The sequence below is a fragment of the Durio zibethinus genome, chromosome 6, assembly GCF_047325235.1.
Source record: "Durio zibethinus cultivar Kanyao isolate XHJ-2024 chromosome 6, ASM4732523v1, whole genome shotgun sequence".
In the NCBI taxonomy this organism is placed as follows: Eukaryota; Viridiplantae; Streptophyta; class Magnoliopsida; order Malvales; family Malvaceae; genus Durio; species Durio zibethinus.
The window spans coordinates 973,502-994,284 of NC_143167.1; the positions used below are offsets into that span (position 1 = coordinate 973,502).

Consider the following 20,783-nt stretch of genomic DNA (forward strand, 5'->3'; position numbering starts at 1 on the left):
CATGCAGTTGGTGTAATGACCAGATTTCTTTCTAATCCAAGAAAGGTTCACTGGAAAGTAGTAAAATAAATTTTTAGATATTTGAGGGGCACCTAAAAAATATATTTAAGTTATGGAGTTTCACAACCAGTTTTAGAACAGTTTACTAATGTTGACATGATAGGCGATCTTGACAGTAAAAAATTTACTTCAAGGTATTTGTTCACTTTTGCAAGAGAAGCTGTGTCTTGACAGTCTAAGTTACAAAAGTGTGTTGCTTTGTCAACTATAGAGGCTGGATATATTACAGCAATTGAAACAGGTAAAGAAATACTTTGGATGAAACATTTTTTTTCTTGAATTGAGGTTGAATCAGAAAGAGTATGTGGTGTTTTATAATAGCATGAGTGATTTAGATTTGAGTAAGAACGTCATGTACCATGCTATAATAAAGTACATTAATGTTAGATATCACTGGTTATGTTTAGTGATTGAGGAACAACAGATGCTGTTGAAGAAAGTTTATACTGATGAGAATGTAGCAGATATGTTGACTAAGATATTTTCTAAAAAGAAGCTTAAGCTTTGCAGTAACTTGATCGGAATGAGTTCTTTGGCCAAGGTAAGTTTCAAATGAAATTGCTATGGTAATAAATCTCCTTCTAATGGGGTTGGAAAGGGATATTGTTAGGAAAATGGGGTCCAATCCTATGTAATTGTTTTTGGACTAATCAAAGGCTATGGGCCTTTAATTTTTTTTCTACATAGAGTCCTAACTACTTAATAAAAAGAGGTGAGCTTGTTTTAAAGTGGTGTCGCAAACCAAGAAGAGAAAGAAGAAAAGCCAGAAAAATAAAAAAAAAAAGAAAAAAGAAGAGTTGGTTGAATGGAAGTCGATCCATAATTCGATTGAGCTGAAACTTTGTCAATAGATTTATGATTTAGAGTTTTACATTATGAACGATAAAGATTGGGTTTGAAGCTCTCTAGAAACAAATCTATGGTGTATTTGTTGAGTCACCAATTTGGTGAGATTTCTTCAATTGTTTTTTTAGTTGTTGATTAGCTTTAGTTTTAGTTGGAAAAGAACTTTGTATATCTATTATTTGAAAGTAAAAAATTTTTTGGTGGTCCATGATTTTTCTCCCTACACTAAAGGGTTTTTTAAGTAAATCTTGGTGTACTTTATTTTTTCTGTGTTGTTGATTGCTGATTATTGTCTATTATTGTGGGTTTATTACGTTATATTGCTTCTGCATTGTGTTTATTGCTTCAGGTCCAACACTCTAACTCTAAAAAAGATGAGGAAGAAGAACTCCTATTTTTTTTTTGCTTCACAATGGTAAGTTTTCTTTCATATAATACCTCAATCATTTTTACTTAGTAATTAGTTTCTTAATTAATTAAATAGGCTTTGGTAATAGTCTAGCCTAATTATTATTTTGCTGGGGTATGGCAATAAGTCACTAGTGTGCTTTTCTTCTTGGTCAGTCAATTCAGCCAAATTCTTTGATTATAAATTGATGGGCAGGGGAAAGAAAAAATCACTAAGAGTATCATTTTCTTGTCCTACAAAAATGGCGTCTGAAAGCCTCAGTTCTCCAATCAGCAGTGTAGCCACTGTGTTATGGTGTGCCGGTTTGTTGCTTGTAGGATTGTTTCCAACCGCTATTACTGGAATCACAATCAAGGGACATGAGAGAGATCGCGAAGCATTGCTTGCCATAAAGTCACAAATTAATCATGATCCACTTGGAGTCACAAGCTCATGGAACGACACTGTAGCCTTATGTCAGTGGAAAGGAATAACATGTGGCCGTAGGCATCAGAGGATCACCAAGTTGGACTTAAGCCAGCAACGGTTGCGAGGTACCTTATCTCCCTATGTAGGGAACCTCAGCTTCCTTAGGTTCATCAACCTTCAGGGCAACAATTTCTATGGTGTCATCCCCCCTGAAATTGGTAGACTTTCGAGGGTTGAAAGTTTAATTTTAAAAAACAATTCCTTTGGAGGAACAATACCAGCCAATTTGACCCATTGTTCCAACCTCATTCAGTTTATCGCCACCCAGAACAACCTTGTTGGAAATATCCCTGCCGAGTTTGGTAATTTATTGAAGTTAGAGAAACTAAAAATTGATATCAACTCTCTAACTGGGCAACTCCCAGTTTTATTGGGGAACCTTTCCAGTCTACAGCTGCTTCATGTAGGTAGCAATAGCTTGCAAGGGAGAATTCCTGAAACATTCGGCCAGCTTAAAAGGTTAGTCAATCTTACACTGGACGAGAATAATTTCTTTGGCTTAGTTCCTTCTTCGATTTATAACATCTCTTCTCTAGAGATATTCAGTCTAGTAATTAATCGATTCCATGGGAGCCTCCCTGACGACATAGGCTTCACACTTCCAAAAGTTCAACAAATTTATTTTGGGATTAATAGTTTCTCTGGGACTCTACCAGAGTCATTATCCAATGCTTCAATGTTGGAAATATTTGATGTTTCCAGGAATCATTTCAGTGGCAAAGTGTCCATTAATTTTCAAAACGCCAAAAATCTTTCATGGCTGAATATGGAAAGTAATAATCTGGGAAGTGGTGCTGCTGGGGATTTAGATTTTTTAACAACCTTAACTAATTGTAGGAGATTGCAAGCGTTTAGCATAACTAATAATCAGTTTGGTGGCTTGCTACCAAATTCCATAGCAAACCTTTCGAGAACAATTAGAGTTTTATACCTAGGTGTTAATCAAATAACCGGCACCATACCTTTGGGGATAACAAACCTTACAAATCTAATGGGAATTGGTTTGGAGTACAACCAACTGACTGGCATTATTCCTGATTCCCTTGGTAAGCTTAAAAACCTGCAATCTGTAGCCTTCGGTGGAAATGCTTTAACTGGGAGAATCCCTATCTCTGTAGGCAATCTTTCACTGCTAAACGCGATTAGTTTAGAAGATAACCTCTTAGAGGGTAGCATACCTGCTGGGTTTGAAAAATGTCAAAATTTGATGTTGATGATATTAAAGTCCAACAGCCTAACAGGTCCAGTTCCCAAAGAGATATTTAACATCGTAACACTCTCAGTTGACCTTGATCTATCCAATAACCTTCTAACAGGATCCTTTCCTTCAGAAATAGGAAACTTGAAAACTTTGGTAGAACTGGATATATCTGGAAACAAGTTCTCTGGTCTGATTCCTGCTACTCTAAGTAGTTGTACAAGCTTGGACGCTCTTTATTTGGGGAAGAATCATTTTTATGGAAGTATCCCATCCTCTTTGAGATCCTTGAGAAGCATTGCAAAGCTAGATCTGTCAAACAACAATTTGTCTGGTCAAATTCCTGAGTATCTGGAGAAATTATCCTTCTTGAAATACTTGAATCTCTCTAACAATCACTTCGAAGGACAAGTGCCAACGAAAGGAGTTTTCAGTAATGCAACAGCAATTGCAATTACTGGGAATGATAGGCTTTGTGGGGGAATTGCTGAATTGCATCTGCCAATATGCCACTTCAACGAGCCCAAGAAACAAAAAAGAACTGTTCCACTCAAACTAATCTTGATTGTTTGCGGGGTTCTTGGAATTCTTTTGCTATCGTCACTCCTTTTCTGTTGGCTGAGGAACAGAGGAGTAAAAGCGGAACCTTCATCGGCCACTCGCTTGGGAAATCCAATTTTGATGGTTTCTTTTCAGGAACTCCTCAAAGCTACCGATGGATTCGCTTCAGCCAACTTAATTGGCGAAGGAAGCTTTGGCCGCGTGTACCGAGGAATTTTAGATCAAAACCAGGAGCGAAATGTAATTGCAGTGAAGGTGATGAATCTACTTGAACAAGGTGCTGCCAAGAGCTTCAACAAAGAATGTAAAACATTGAGAAATGTTAGGCATCGTAATCTTGTCAAGATAATATCTGCTTGCTCTAGTATTGATTTTCAAGGCAATACTTTCAAAGCCCTTATCTATGAGTTCATGCCCAATGGAAGTTTAGAAGGATGGTTGCATGCACCAAAAGAAGCAAATGCCATTGAACATGGAGAGCCAAAGATCTTAAACTTTCCTCAAAGACTAAATATTGCAATTGATGTGGCCTCAGCACTTGATTACCTCCATCATCACTGTGAGGTGCCTGTAGTTCATTGTGATTTGAAGCCAAGCAACATTCTGCTTGACCATGACATGGTTGCCCATGTAGGAGACTTTGGACTAGCCAGGTTTTCCCCAAAGTCCATCAACAATTATTGTGGAAATTCTACAAGCACTATTGGTCTAAAGGGAACCGTTGGTTATGCTGCACCAGGTAAATTAATGTATCTACTTCTTATAATAGCAACCCTCGGCCACAATAGGATAGAAGCTGTAATATTAATGCTCTCCATCTTAAAACTGTTAATTCTTTCATAATATTTTGTTTGGCTCCTATTTTTGGCAGAGTATGGCATTGGAACAAGGGCAACAACAAGTGGTGACATGTACAGCTTTGGCATACTACTGCTGGAAATGTTCACAAGGAAGAGACCCACCGATGACATGTTCAAAGATGGTCTAACACTTCATCATTTCGCAAAGATGGCATTGCCCGATCAAGTACTTGAAGTTGTGGATCCATTATTTCCAGCTGGGGATAACGAAGAAGAGAATGCAAATAGCAGTAGAAACCCAAGGAAAACACACATGCAAGAAACCGGAAAGAAAGAGTGCCTGATTTCCATCTTGGGAGTTGGAATTGCCTGTTCCGTTGAATCACCCAAAGATCGCATGGACAGCGTCGATGCAGCCAAGGAACTGCATTCTATCAGGGACAAATTTCTAGGGACCGGAATCCGGACAAAAAGAGAAGCAAGTAATTAGAATGGAGTTTGGTTGTTTTTTGATGTTGTACCCAATAACATTACTACTTGTTTTTCTCAGTAAAACTTCCTGAATTCTAATAATTTTGAAAGTTTTGTCATAAAAACTTGCAATCAAATTGAGAAATTCGAAAACTACAGTAAAATTTTTCTTAACCAAAGACAATTAAAAATATTATTATACTCGATCAAAGCACAACGAAGATTAAAGCGAACGCAACAATTTGATTTTATTTGTTCAAATCAAATAAAATCACACTGCTATCAAATGCTTTAAATCATAGTCTAAACAAGCAGTCAATTCTCAATGAAGATGAGTACTAGCAAATCAGGCCTATCATAAAAAAAAAAAAAAAAATTACAGGGAAAATTTTTCATGTATGAGCTATGGCAAGGATTATAATGTTTACTTCTATATTTATTTTTGGAAGTCTAATTATTTATAATTATTTTTAAAAACCTAAAAAACTTAACTATTAATAAATATATTTATTTTTCAAAATATAATAATAAATAAAGTTTATATTTAATTTATTGATAATCTATAAAATTTATACATTAATAATGTGACAAATATAGATCTTTATGTGCACTGTGTGCTAAAACGTGTCAAAAGTAGAAGGTTTTGCTTTCAATTTCCTTTCTTCTCTTTCTTTGGCCACTATCATCACGCAGCTCTAAAAGTTCTGTCCTATTCATTTCTCAACAAGAGCACAATATATGATCATTTATTCTTTTTTCTCAATCATTCTTTCATTTTTTTTCCCCTTATTCTCCTTACCTTTCCTTTCTTTCTCAACGCACAACTTATTTTTCTAGCCTTTAGGACAAACAAATAATTAATTAGGTTTTAGTTGGTAGGAGAAAGAAAATGAATCTTATAATTGGTAAGAGATAGAAAAAATGTTATAGAAAAGAAATTCTGAATGATTAATTATCAATATCATAAGTCAATCTTAGTCCATCAAACATGTACTGAAGTGACAAAAAAACATGTTATTGAAAACCAAATTTATATTAAAAATCGAAAGTTAAAATTAAAAGAAAAAAAAATAAGAGAAAAGAAAATGTGAGTAGTTGTCATTTGTTATCCACACAACTAAAATCAATCCTTTCAAAATTAAAATGATTTCATTTCTTATTCTTTTCAGTTTCGAGGTGTACCGGCTGTTTTACCTTTGTGGGAGATTTTGACTCCACCACGGCTGGCGTTGGTCATGGACTCATGGTCATGCACGCAATTTAGCTTGACCAGGAATTGCGAAGAAGAGACTATAAATGATAGTGGAGGACTTGCTGTGCTTAATTTCTCCTTTGGGTAAGCCTCACGTTTACGTTTTGCACATTTTTTATTACCCAAAAAATTCAGAAGTCCACACTAACATTAACACTAATTGAGCAAGCACGGCAAAATTTATTTTATGTTTTTATATATTAAATATTAATTATATTTTTTGAAAGAAGAAATCCAAAATCAATGAGATAAGATATGCATGAATAGTTTATATTTAATGCATATTAAATATTATATATTATTAATAAATCATATAAGATCATTATTTTTAAAATTACAATCATAATTAAATATCATATCTATATAATCAATTATTATATAGTAAGTAAATTATAATTATTAAATGATCAATTAATAAATCATAACATAATTAAATAATCAAATCCACAAATAGTGAGACTTGAATTAAAACCTTAAGTTCTAAAGTTTTCTCCTTGCCGTGCCACACACGATAATTAAGCACATAATTAAGTTGAAAAATGGTCAAAATCCTGCTCTTCCTATGGGATTGTCCAGAAAGACATTTTTACATACTTGTGGTGATGAATGTTCCTGGAAAATGCTCAGGGTGCTAGGTTGGGACGACCGATGGGCCAGGAGTTACAAGCACCTTGACTAAAATTGGTAGCTGGACATCACTGCCAAGTTTATTGCGCATGCCTCGGGGTCAAAAAGTCACTAGTCTACTTTTCTTCTTGGTCAATCGATTCAACCAAATTCTTTGATTACAAATTTATGGGCAAAGGAAAGAACTAAAAAATACAAAAATTCTAAAAAATACAAAAATTATTTTTTATGTAACAAACAAAATCTTAATTAAGTTTTGGTTGGTAGGAAAAAGAAAAAGAAACTTATATTTGGTAAGAGAGAGAAAAAATATTACAAAATTTTTTTTAAATGATTAATTATTAATGTCTTAAGTGAATCTTAGTCCATCAAACATGTAATGAAGTGACCAAAAGACATGTTATTGAAGTGGTAGACAAGTTGCCGAACAAGTCCAAGTCCATTACTCAGTTTCACATTAGCCTGACTTAGGTCAAAGTTTGGTGATTGACAGATTGGAACAAGGTTCCTTAGACTGCTTCACCATCTTCGCGTCAATGATCAACAAAATATACAAGTCAATACTCGGTCAACAAACTTATTTTCCATGGATCTTTTAGATTTTTTTTGAACGATTGAGATTTTTAAGCTTCACATTTTTTAGTAGATTTATTTATATCAAATTTAATAAATTTATAAAAAAAATTAAAATAATATAATGTAATAACTATGTTATCTTTTATTAGCTTATCCAAAAAAATTATGTTATCTTGTAGATTTTATTCGAGGGAAATTTTTTTAATATAATATAATAGTTAAGTTTCATAATATTTATTTACTTGGTAAGTTTATTGAATTAAAACAAAAATTATGCTTCTCTTTTTTTTTTAACCAAATATAATCTTAACTGAGTTTTGATATAAAATTTTAATTAGTAAGACCAATAAATTTATTGCTCTCATGTGAACCTTAGGAGAAAGAAAAATAAGTCATCTAAAGATTTTTTTTAAAGTCAATAATCCAAGTCCAAGTAGTTTATTAAGATTTAATCAACTTCAAAAAAATATAGTAATTATTCATCCAATAAAAAACAAAAAAATTAACATAATTCAACTTTATAAATTCAAGTTTATTGAAGAGGATGACGCAACAATATTTCACTATAATAAGAAAAGATGAAAATTACAAGAATTAATCACTCAATAGTTTTTTTTTATACAAAATAGATCATAATTTAAGAATACGAAAAAAAAAAGAAACAAATATTAAGATTTAAATCTTAAATATATTGAATATCATATTTTAAAATGATTATAACTAACTAAATTAAATTTCAATCTATATAAACAACATATTTGAACTAAGTAACTCCTGTTTTGTTGTATATGAACTTAGAATTTTCTGTCTTTTCTCTTCCATTGGACAATAATAGCAAAGCCAAAATCTCGACAACAAGGACAAGTCAGGTTGTTTGGCAATTTCGTTTGGGCCCCTGTGGCTTTCCAAGCACAGAAGGTTCCATCCAAAACAGGAGAACGAAACCAATTATTTCACCTAAATATGAAAGCAGGTTTGACAATTAAATCTTCAAGTCCATTAACAGTACGTAACTTGAAACAATTGGTCCATGAATCATTTCTAAGACCACTTTTAAGCAATTCTCAAGCTCCTACCATCAGTGCTTGCATTCATACCAGTGGCTATTGCAGAAAATATGTTGTAGGTGTTCCCGACCATGGCTAAACTCTAACTAAAGAGGTGCACCGGTTTAACCTTTGTTAAAGAGGTGGAGGCGGGGACTCGGGAGCTAGTGGGAGATTTTGACTCCACCAGGGCTGACGCCGGTCGTGGACTCATGGTCATGCACGCAATTTAGCTTGACCAGGACTTGTGAAGAGGAGATTAATGATAGTGGAGGACTTGCTGTGCTTAATTTCCCCTTTAGGTAAGCCTCACTTTTGCGCTTTGCACGTTCTTGAGGACCCAAAAAATTCAGAAGTCCACACTGGCAGAAACACTAATTAAGCAAGCATCAAAGAACATTTTTTTTTTGAAGTTATAATCATAATCAAGTATTACATTCATATAATCAATTGAATAATCAAATATCACATTCATATGATCACTGAATAATCAATTAACAAATTTAAATATACTAAAACAATCACACTACAAACAGTGAGATTTGAACTACAATATCAAGTTCTAAAGCTTTTTCTTTGACATTAAGCCAATACCTTACAAGATAATTAAATACATAATTAAGTCCAAAAATTATCAAAATCCTGCTCTTCCTATTGGATTGCCCAGAATGACATTTTTCATACTACTGATGTTGAATGTTCTTGGAAAATGCTCAGGGTGCTAGGATGCGACGACCGATGGGCCAGGAGTTGCAAGCAGTTTGACTAAAATTGGTAGTTGGTGACATCACTCTCAAGTGTATTGCGCGTGGCTCGTGGTTAAAAAGTCACTAGTGTGCTTTTCTTCTTGGTCAGTCAATTCAGCCAAATTCTTTGATTATAAATTGATGGGCAGGGGAAAGAAAAAATCACTAAGAGTATCATTTTCTTGTCCTACAAAAATGGCGTCTGAAAGCCTCAGTTCTCCAATCAGCAGTGTAGCCACTGTGTTATGGTGTGCCGGTTTGTTGCTTGTAGGATTGTTTCCAACCGCTATTACTGGAATCACAATCAAGGGACATGAGAGAGATCGCGAAGCATTGCTTGCCATAAAGTCACAAATTAATCATGATCCACTTGGAGTCACAAGCTCATGGAACGACACTGTAGCCTTATGTCAGTGGAAAGGAATAACATGTGGCCGTAGGCATCAGAGGATCACCAAGTTGGACTTAAGCCAGCAACGGTTGCGAGGTACCTTATCTCCCTATGTAGGGAACCTCAGCTTCCTTAGGTTCATCAACCTTCAGGGCAACAATTTCTATGGTGTCATCCCCCCTGAAATTGGTCGACTTAAGAGGCTTGAAAGTTTAATTTTACAAAATAATTCCTTTGGAGGAACAATACCAGCCAATTTGACCCATTGTTCTTACCTCATTCAGTTTGTTGCCAGCTGGAACAACCTTGTTGGAAATATCCCAGCTGAGTTTGGCAATTTATTGAAGCTAGAGAAACTACGAATTTATGCCAACTTTCTAACTGGGCAACTCCCAGTTTCATTGGGGAACCTTTCCTGTCTACATGTGCTTAATGTAGGTAGGAATAGCTTACAAGGGAGAATTCCTGATACGTTAGGCCAGCTTAAAAGGTTAGTCAATCTTTCACTGGACGAGAATAATTTCTTTGGCTTAGTTCCTTCTTCAATTTATAACATCTCTTCTCTAGAGATATTCGGTCTAGCATATAATCGATTCCATGGGAGCCTCCCTGACGACATAGGCTTCACACTTCTAAACGTTCGAAAATTTTATATTGATAATAATAATTTCTCTGGGACTCTGCCGGCGTCATTATCCAATGCTTCAAAGTTGGAAGTATTTGATGTTTCCGTGAATCATTTCAGTGGCAAAGTGTTCATTAATTTTCAAAGTGCCAAGAATCTTTATTGGCTAAATATGGAAATGAATAATCTGGGAAGTGGTGCCGCTGGGGATTTAGACTTTTTAACCGCCTTAACTAATTGTAGCAGATTGCAAATTTTTAGCATAGCTGCTAATCAATTTGGTGGCTTGCTACCAAATTCCATAACAAACCTTTCGACAACAATTAGAATTATATACCTAGGTTTAAATCAAATAACCGGCACCATACCTTTGGGGATAACAAACCTCGTAAATCTAATAGGAATTGGTTTGGAGTACAACCAACTGACTGGCTCTATCCCTGATTCCCTTGGTAAGCTTAAAAACCTGCAATTGGTAGCCTTCGATGGAAATGCTTTAACTGGAAGAATCCCTACCTCTGTAGGAAATCTTTCACTGCTAAACGGGATTGGTTTAGAAGAAAACCTCTTAGAGGGTAGCATACCTGCTGAGTTAGGAAAATGTCAACATTTAATAAAGATGACATTACGCTCCAATAGGCTAACAGGTCTGGTTCCCAAAGAGATATTTAGCATAGTAACACTCTCAGTTTACCTAGATCTGTCCAATAACCTCCTAACAGGCTCCGTACCTTTAGAAGTAGGAAACTTGAAAACTTTGGTAAAACTGGATATATCAGGAAACAAGTTCTCTGGTCAGATTCCTCCTACTCTAAGTAGTTGTACAAGCTTGGAGACTCTTTATTTGGGGAAAAATCATTTTTATGGAAGTATCCCAGCCTCTTTGAGCTCCTTGAGAAGCATTGCTGAGCTAGATCTGTCAATCAACAATTTGTCTGGTCAAATTCCAGTGTATCTTGAGAAATTATCCTTCTTGATATACTTAAATCTCTCCTACAATCACTTTGAAGGACAAGTGCCAAGGAAAGGAGTTTTCAGTAATGCAACAGCAATTGCACTAACTGGGAATGATAGGCTTTGTGGGGGAATTGCTGAATTGCATCTGCCAATATGTCACTTCAACGAGCCCAGGAAACAAAAGAGAACTGTTCCACTCAAGCTAATCTTGATTGTTTGCGGCGTTCTTGGAATTCTTTCGCTATCATCACTCATTTTCTGTTGGATGAAGAACAGAGGAGTAATAAAAGCGGAGCCTTCATCGGCCTTCCGCTTGGGAAATTCAATTTTGATGGTTTCTTTTCAGGAACTCCTCAAAGCTACAGATGGATTCGCTTCAGGCAACTTAATAGGCGAAGGAAGCTTTAGCCGCGTGTACCGAGGATTTTTAGATCAAAACCAGGAGCGAAATGTAATTGCAGTGAAGGTGATGAATCTGCAAGAACAAGGTGCTTCCATGAGTTTTATCAAAGAATGTAAAACATTGAGAAATGTCAGGCATCGTAATCTTGTCAAGATAATATCTGCTTGCTCTAGCATTGATTTTCAAGGCAATCCTTTCAAAGCCCTTATCTATGAGTTCATGCCCAATGGAAGTTTGGAAGGATGGTTGCATGCAACAAAAGAAGTAAATGCCATTGAACATGGAGAACCAAAGATCTTAAACTTTCCTCAAAGACTAAATATTGCAATTGATGTGGCCTCAGCACTTGATTACCTCCATCATCACTGTGAGGTGCCTGTAGTTCATTGTGATTTGAAGCCAAGCAACATTCTGCTTGACCATGACATGGTTGCCCATGTAGGAGACTTTGGACTCGCCAGGTTTTCCCCGAAATCCATCAACAATTCTTGTGGAAATTCTACAAGCACTCTTGGTCTAAAGGGAACCGTTGGCTATGCTGCACCAGGTAAATTTATATATATATATATATATTTATATATACTTCTTATAATAGCAACCCTCTGCCAAAAAGAGTTACAAGCTCGATTATTAATGCTGTTCATCTTAAAACTGTAATTCTTTCATAATATTTTGTTTGCAGCAAGATTTAATAGGCAATAAATTCCTATGTTTGGCAGAGTATGGCATTGGAGCAGAGACAACAACAAGCGGCGACATGTACAGCTTTGGCATACTCCTGCTGGAAATGTTCACAAGGAAGAGACCCACCGATGACATGTTCAAAGATAGTCTAACACTTCATCATTTCGCAAAGATGGCATTACCCGATCAAGTACTTGAAGTTGTGGATCCATTACTTCTAGCTGCGGATAACGAAGAAGAGAATGCAAATAGCAGTAGAAACCCAAGGGAAAAACACTTGCAAGAAACCAAAATGAAAGATTGCCTGATTTCCATCTTGGGAGTTGGAATTGCTTGTTCCGTTGAATCGCCCAAAGATCGCATGGACAGTGGCGATGCAGCCAAGGAACTGCTTTCTATCAGGGACAAATTTCTAGGGACCGGAATCTGGACACAAAGGGAAGCGCGTATTTAGAATGGAGTTTTGGTTGTTTTTATTCTTCGAGCTAAAAACCATTACTGCTTGTTTTTCACGGTAGAACTTACTGAATTCTAATAATTTAGAAAGTTTTGTCCTCAAAACTTGCAATCAGATTGAGAAATTCGAAAACTACAGTAAAATTTTTCTAAATCAAACAGAATTAAAATTATTATACACAAAATCAAAGCACAACGAATATTAAAGCAAACGCAACAATTTGATTTTATTTGTTCAAAGCCAAATTTTTATATCACAGAGTTAAAAGAAAATTTCAGTAAAATCACCGGCTCTTGCTACCGTAATCGACAACCTCGGAATTAGTAACGGACCGTTAGAAAGTTTACAGGGGATGAACCTGATCACAAAATCCTGTTAGAAAGTTTACTGGGGACCCCAGTCCCACTAGCCACTGAACTAACACATTTAAAGGTGGTTTCACACTGCTACCAATTGCATTCAATCATAGTCTAAAGAGGCAGCTCAGTTCTAAATGAAGATGAATACCTGGAAAATTTTTCTGTATGAGCTGTGGCAAGGATTACAATATTTGCATACGAATTTACTATTCAAAATCTAATTATATATATAATTATTTTTAAAAAATTTAAGACTCTTTATTACTAATAAATACATTTATTATTTGAAATCCAATCTACCTATCATATAATTGTCTGCAAGCGAGCATCCGTCCAACACTTGTGCACTTTATAACATGAAAGGAATTACGCATTTTGTTGAGAGAATTTTTGGAGTTCCATTGTTAAAAAATCTGAAAAGATAAAAGATACTTACGGGGAAGGGGAAATGAAAGAGGAAAGCAAGAGAGAATGACGATGGAAAGGGTGAAAGGAGAGACCAAGCAAGTTAAAAAAAAAAAAAAAAAAAAAAGAGAGATAAAAATAAAAGAATGTTTGAAAGAGCCATTATAGCAAATGAACTACAGAGATACTGTAATCATTTCTATGAAAAAAGTCAAGAAAAGAATTATATCAATTGTTGAGGTTGATGTTGACTTTTGGCCAAACTTCACACATATATTATAACCAAAATAAATTAAAAAAAAAATTTACAAGATCAATTTTTAAAAAATTCAAAAATGAAAAAAAGCCATATTCGACTTGCCTATGGCCAAAAATGACCTTGTGGCCACTCTTAAAAGAATTTTAAAAAAAAAAAATTAGTGAATGCCAACTTCGGCCTTTGTATTCGCAAAAACAACTTGATATTGGTTGAGTTTGGCTTTCTATGGCCATCTGTTTCTCTTCTCTCATCTCATCAATTTCTCCCTTTTGTTTTTTCTCCATCTCTTTTGCCCAATTGCCAACTTTCAATAAAATCCTAAATTTTTTTACCAAAAGTCAACAATTTCAACAATTGATATAATTCTTTCCTTGTCTTTTTTCATAGAAATGAATGCAATGAGCTTTTAGTTCATTTTCTATGATTACTCTTTCAAACCTTTTTCTATTTTTCTCTTTCTCACACTTTTTTTCCTCGCGTTGTCTCTCCCTCCATCCTTTCCATATTCTCTCACTTTCCTCTATTTCATTTTCCTTTCTCCATAAGTTTCTTTTATCTTTTCAGATTTTTTAACAATAAAAATTAAAAAATTCTCTCAACAAAATGCAAAATTCTTTTTATTTCATAAAGTACATAGGAGTTGGACGAAAATTCTCTTGCAAACAAATAGATGATAACTAGAAATGATTCCTAGCATCGCCTGAGATCAATTTGTTTTTTCAAAAATAAAAAATGTATCTATCTCGTTTATGTAAGTAGGGTGTAATACCCATAAAAAAAAGATTTTTTTTAATATTTTTATAAGTGGTATCATAGCCAATTTTGAGGGTACTAGCATTATATCACCGAAGATGGTGGATCCTCGTTAAAGTGGTAGAGGATGTCATAGACTTAAAAAGGAATCTTGGATCTCACATCAGTTGTGTACTAGAGTTAGCCATGAGATATAAGGGTCCACACATTTTTTTTTTTGTGAGGCGTCTTTTGTGAGATAAAACTGTGAGGTCAAAGGGGCCAGAGCAGATAATACCTTACAATGGTGTAAACCATGATAAGTAGGCTGATCTGGAACGTAGGATGAGTGGATGTCCGAGTCTTGGAGCCACGCGGGTGTGGAGATTGAGTCCCTGCACGTGACATAAAGTGACATCAGACCAAGTTTAAGATCGAGGAAAGGAAATAATTATGTTATAATTAGTGTAGAACTTAAGTATTCTTAACATTTACACAAATAAGATTCGATTATTTCATTTTGATCACTTACAAACTATTTTGTTAATATTAATTTAGGTGAGAATGAGTAGTAGAAATGAGACATTGGCAGACCTTGTTGGTTGAAGGAAAATAATTGACAGGAGAAGGGATAAATCTGAAGCCACCAATGTTCGAGATAAGCAAATTGATATTGGAAATGCTCCTAATGCTCTAATGATGCAGGATGATTTAGCCAGAGTGTGTCAGGTGGTGTCTAATTTGATACAATAATAGCAGTAAACACAAAAAAATCTGTAACAACGTGAGACAAGTTATGAACGATTTCAAAGGGTTAACCCGCCTTAGTTTGAAGGCGTCCCTGATCTTTTGGTTGCAGAAGCTTGTGTTAAAGAGTTAAAAAAACTCTTTAAGGTGATGCAAATCTCTGAGGATTTTAAATTGAACTTGGCTGTCATTTAACTAATGAGAAATGCTAAGTATTGGTGGGATACTATAAATCTCACATTTGAAAATTCAGGTGAGCTTCTAACTTGGAGAAAGTTTAAAGAGATTTTCTTTGATCAATATTTGCCAGAGTCAGTGAAAGTGGAGAAGGAGAATGGGTTTTTGTAGTTGCAACAAAAGCATGATATGTCTGTGTTAGAGTATGCCAACAAGTTTAATGAGCTGGGACATTTCTGCACTCGCATCATTGACTCAAACAAGAATAAGGCAATATGATTTGAGCATGGGTTGAAGCCAAGTATTCTATCTCATTTGTTTTCTCTCATAATTGATAGTTATAAAGATGTGTTACAGTGAGCACTGAAGATTGAGTCAAACATGAAAATATATGAGCAAGAGATGGGTGATAAGAAATGCCCAAGGTTTGAGAGAGATCAGAGTAATCACCAAAAGAATGTCAGAGGAAACATAGGTAAGAAATAGAGGATAAAATCTAGTACTAAGCTCGAGAAATTTGATTTTTGTAAGCAATTTCATTCTAGACCATATCTTAGAAAAGTAGGAGTTTGCTTTAAATGTGAGAAATATTGGCATATTGCTTAAAATTGCCCAAACAAGAAGAATGATGTTGTTAAAGCTAAATCGACGGAACAACCACAAAAGGTAAATGCTCGAGTTTTCACTTTGACTCGTCAGGATGCTAATGCAAGTGACAATGTGGTGGCAAGTATTGTTCCTATTAATCATGTACATGCTAATGTTATGTTTGATTCTGGTGCCTCTCATAGCTTTGTATCTGTCTAGTTTGCCGCATCTTTGAGTATTGAACCAGAAAAGTTGAATGAGCCTTTATATGTTGCTACTCCTATAGAAAAAATTATGTGTGCTAATACTGTTTATAAGAATTGTGTTGTAGACATAGGGGGTTGTGAACTACTAGTGGACTTGGTGTAGTTAAAGATACTAGAATTTGATGTGATCTTAGGGATGAATTGGTTATCTGTACATCATGCATTTATTGATTGCTACAGAAAAAAAGTAGTGTTTTAATGTCTAGGATAACCAGAACTTATATATGAAGGTGATCATTTGAACTCTTCATGTCAGATTGTGTCAATCTTAAGTGCCATGCAATCTTTAAAGAAAGGGTGTCTAGGCTACCTCGCCTATGTGAAAGACACTCAAATGAATGTAGGCTCACAATTAGAAGATATTTCAGTTGTTAGGAATTTTTCTGATGTCTTTTCTAAGGACTTGTCTGGCCTACCTCCTAATAGGGAAATTGAATTTGAAATCGATCTTATCCTTGAAATTGGACCAATACCTAAGCTTTCTTATCATATAGCTCAATCTGAGTTACATGAACTAAAAGTACAATTTCAAGACTGTTAGAGAAAAAGTCATTTGTCCTAGTGTGTCATCTTAGGGAGCTACCGTATTGTTTGTTATAAAGAAATATGGGAGTTTGCACTTATGCATTGATTATAGAGAGTTAAATAAAGTGATTGTAAAGAACAAATATCTTTTTCCTCGAATTGATGACTTATTTGATCAGTTACAAGGAGCAAAGGTCTTTTTAAAGATTGATTTACGATCTGGATATCATCAGCTAAAGATTAAGGCAGGTGATGTACCCAAGACTGCTTTTCAAACTAGGTATAGCCATTATAAATCTTTGGTTATGCCTTTTGGATTAACAAATGCACCTGCTGCATTCATGGACTTAATGAATAAAATTTTTAAACAGTATCTAGATCAGTTTGTTGTTTGTATTGATGACATTTTGGTTTATTCTAAAAGTGATAGGGAACATAAAAAACACTTAAGGATTGTATTACAGATCTTACGGGATAAACAACTCTTTCTAAAATTTAGCAAATGTGAATTTTGGTTGACAAGTGTTATTTTTTTTGGCCATGTTATTTCTGAAGATAGGATTTTAGTTGATCCGAAAAAGATTGACGTAGTGGTGAATTGGCCTCGCCCAATAAATATGATAGAAGTAATAAGTTTTATAGGCTTGGCAGGTTATTATAGAAGATTTGTTGAGAGCTTTTCTCAAATTGCTGTGTCATTTACTCGTTTAACTCAAAAGCAAGCAAAATTTGAATGGACTAAAAAATGTGAACAGAGTTTTTAAGAGCTAAAGTAGTGACTGGTGTCAGCACCTGTCCTTACCTTACCTTCTAATAATGGTAGTTTTACCATTTATAGTGATGCTTCCAAGAAAGGGTTAGGTTGTGTGTTAATGCAGAATGATAAGATAATTGCTTATGTTTCTAGACAATTAAAATTTTATGAACAGAATTATCCGACTCATGACTTGGAGTTGGCTACCATTGTGTTTGCTTTGAAAATATGGAAACATTATTTGTATGGAGAGCCTTGTGCAATTTATACAGACCATAAAAGTTTAAAGTATCTATTCACGTAGAAAAAGTTGAACATGAGACAGAAGAGATTGTTGGAACTAATCAAATATTATGATTTAACCATCAATTATCATCCAGGCAAAGCCAATGTAGTTGCTGATGCTCTTAGTAAAAAGCCTATTGGGAGTATAACTGCTTTGACTACTTCGCAATCAAAATTGTTGGAGAAACTTGATGTGCACCAAATCGAAGTGATTATACAGAGAAAAGGTGTTGTTATGGCTAGTTTATTAGTTCAACCAAGTTTGATTGAAAAGATAAAATTGGCACAAAAAGAAGATAGTGAGCTAAACAGAATCAAAGAAGTTGTGTAGAATGGTTTGCGGCTAGAGTTTAAGCTTCACAAGGATGGTACATTATATTTTAGAAATAGATTCTGTGTACCAAATGATCTTGAGCTAAAACGAGAGATCTTGGAGGAAACACATGGGTCTCGATTTACTATACATCTTAGAGGCACTAAGATGTATAAGGATTTAAAAGAAAATTTTTGGTGGAATAACATGAAACGTGAAATAGCTCAGTATGTGTCCCATTGTCTAGTGTGTTAGCAAGTTAAGACTGAACACCAAAGACCATTAGAGATATCAGAATAAAAGTGGGAGCACATCTTTATGGATTTCATGATGAGATTACGTAGGTCATCTAAAGGGAATAATGCAGTGTGTGTAGTTGTTGATAAACTCACTGAATCAGCCTATTTTCTACCTATCAAGTCGTTACTCCACTTGATAAACTAGCACAATTGTACATGGATGAAATTGTCCGATTGCATGGAGTTTCAGTAAGCATTGTGTCAAATAAAGATTCTAGATTTGTCTTTAAGTTTTGGGTAAGCTTGTAATGAGCTATAGGAACAAATTTGAAATTGAATATAGCCTTTCACCTTCAGACGGATAGACAAACGGAGAGAATAAATCAGATTCTGGAATATATGCGTCGAGCATGTGTAATTGATTTAAAAAGTAGTTGGGATGATTACTTACCTTTAGCAGAGTTTGCTTATAATAACAGTTACCAATCCAACATTGGGATGGCTCCTTTTGAAGCCTTGTATGGTAGAAAATGTAGATTCCCTTTATATTGGGATAATGTTGGGGAGAGAAAACTTCTGGGGTCAAAAATAGTGCAATTGACTATAGAAAAGATCAAGGTGATTAAGGAGAGACTTAAAGCAGCATAAGATCGTCAAAAGAATTGGGCAGATAAAAAGAAAAAGGAGTTAGAATTTCAACAAGGAGATTATATCTTTTTAAAAGTGTCACCCACAAAAGGTGTTATGCAATTTGGGAAGCGAGAAAAGTTAAGCCCATGTTATATAGGATCATTTGAAATTCTCGATAAGGTGGGAGAAGTTACATATAGGATAGCCTTACCACCTCAGCTATTTGGTGTGCACAATATTTTTTCATGTGTCCATGTTAAGAAAATATGTCTCTAACCCAAGCCATGTGGTAGAATATGAACCTTTAGAAGTTTAAGAAGATTTAACATACTTGGAATATCCTATTCAATAATTGATCAGAAAGAGCAAGTCTTGAGGCACAGAACTATTCCATTTATAAAAGTTCAATGGAACAATTATACACCAAGAGAAGCAACTAGGGAAATGGAAGATGATATAAAGAAACGACATCCTCAGTTATTAAAAAATGAAGGTAAATCAAGTTTCGAGGATGAAACTTTTTATAAGTTGGGGAGAATGTAATACCCATAAAAAAAGGACTATTTTAAGTATTTTTATAAGTGGTATCAGAACCAGCTTTGAGAGTACTAACGATGTGCCACCGAGGACGATGGGCCCTCGTTGGAGTGGAAGAGGATGTCACAGACCTAAAGATGAGTCATGAATGCCATATTAGTTGTGTACTAGAGTTAGCCATGGGATATAAGGGTTCGTATATTTCTTTCCTTGTGAGGTGCCTTTCATGGGACAAAACTGTGAGGCCAGAGAGACTGGAGCGAACAATACCTCATAAGGGTATAAACCATGGTAGGTAGGCTAATCTAAGACACCAAATGAGTGGATATTCGAGTCCTGGAGCTGCGCAGGCATAGAAATTGAGTCTTGAACCGTGACAAGTATTTGTAGAGACCTGCACCCAACCTACAAGGTATTATCCGCTTTGACCCGAAAGTCTTATGGTTTTATCCCACAAAAGGTTCCTCACAAGTTTTGAGTTTAGATCTCTACATATATATCATTCTTTATCCACACATTCTTCCGATGTGAGATTGAGAGTATTACATGGGGTCTAAGGTTTATAAAATCTGTCAAAATGAACATAAATAAATTTAAAATGCAAGCTAAAAAGAAAAGTTGTTAATCGTTAAGGAAATTCAAAAGATAATTTATAAACATAAACAATTAACATTAAGAACATTTAAAATATAATCCAGAAGCATAAGCAATCAATTTTAAGACAATTTAAAAGACTTTTTTAGTGCTGACAATTGCAAATATACGCTAAACAGCTCTCATTTGGAAATTAGGAGAGAAAAATAAGTCATCTAAAGATTTTTAAAGTCAATAACCCAACTCCAAGTATTTTATTAAGATTTAATCAACTTCATGGAAATAAAGTAATTATTCATCCAATAAGAACAGAAAAATTAACGTAATTCAACTTTATAAATTCAAGATTATATATCGAAGAGGATGACGCGACAATATTTCACTATAATAAGAAAAGATGAAAATTACAAGGAATAATCACTTAACAATTTTTTATACAAAATAGAAGTAAGAATATGAAAGAGGTAATATATGTTAAGATTTGAATGAGACATATTAAATATTACATAATTATATGCACTAACTGAATTAAATTTTAAATTTTATCACTCAACAATTTCACCTAACTAGACATTCCTCTAAAATTCATCAGAGTTGATTGGCACATTCTTTCATTCACGCATTCCACATTTTCCATAACGGCTAGTGGTGGTTTATGGCAAGCGTTCTCCTCCTGAAATTTAATAATACAATGCTATTTTATAAAAAAGACAGATAATAATGTTTTTATGAAAAATGTCAACACTTTCATGATGATTTTCCAATAACTTCAAGTTTAATCTGTTTAGAAAGCGTC

At 34.6% G+C, this 20,783-nt stretch overlaps 2 protein-coding genes across 2 annotated transcripts; both read left to right on the top strand.

The window, feature by feature from the left end:
• The first annotated feature begins 1,441 nt into the window (after window positions 1-1,441).
• On the top strand, window positions 1,442-4,940 carry LOC149518317 (putative receptor-like protein kinase At3g47110). The gene is made up of 2 exons (XM_089763295.1): window positions 1,442-4,281; window positions 4,414-4,940. The coding sequence occupies exons 1-2, from the start codon at window positions 1,503-1,505 to the stop codon at window positions 4,830-4,832; spliced, it is 3,198 nt and encodes a 1,065-aa protein (XP_089619421.1). The 5' UTR covers window positions 1,442-1,502; the 3' UTR covers window positions 4,833-4,940.
• A 4,137-nt stretch (window positions 4,941-9,077) lies between these two features.
• LOC111285366 (putative receptor-like protein kinase At3g47110) lies at window positions 9,078-13,020 on the top strand. The gene is made up of 2 exons (XM_089761678.1): window positions 9,078-11,983; window positions 12,156-13,020. The coding sequence occupies exons 1-2, from the start codon at window positions 9,202-9,204 to the stop codon at window positions 12,572-12,574; spliced, it is 3,201 nt and encodes a 1,066-aa protein (XP_089617804.1). The 5' UTR covers window positions 9,078-9,201; the 3' UTR covers window positions 12,575-13,020.
• Window positions 13,021-20,783: the final 7,763 nt, after the last annotated feature.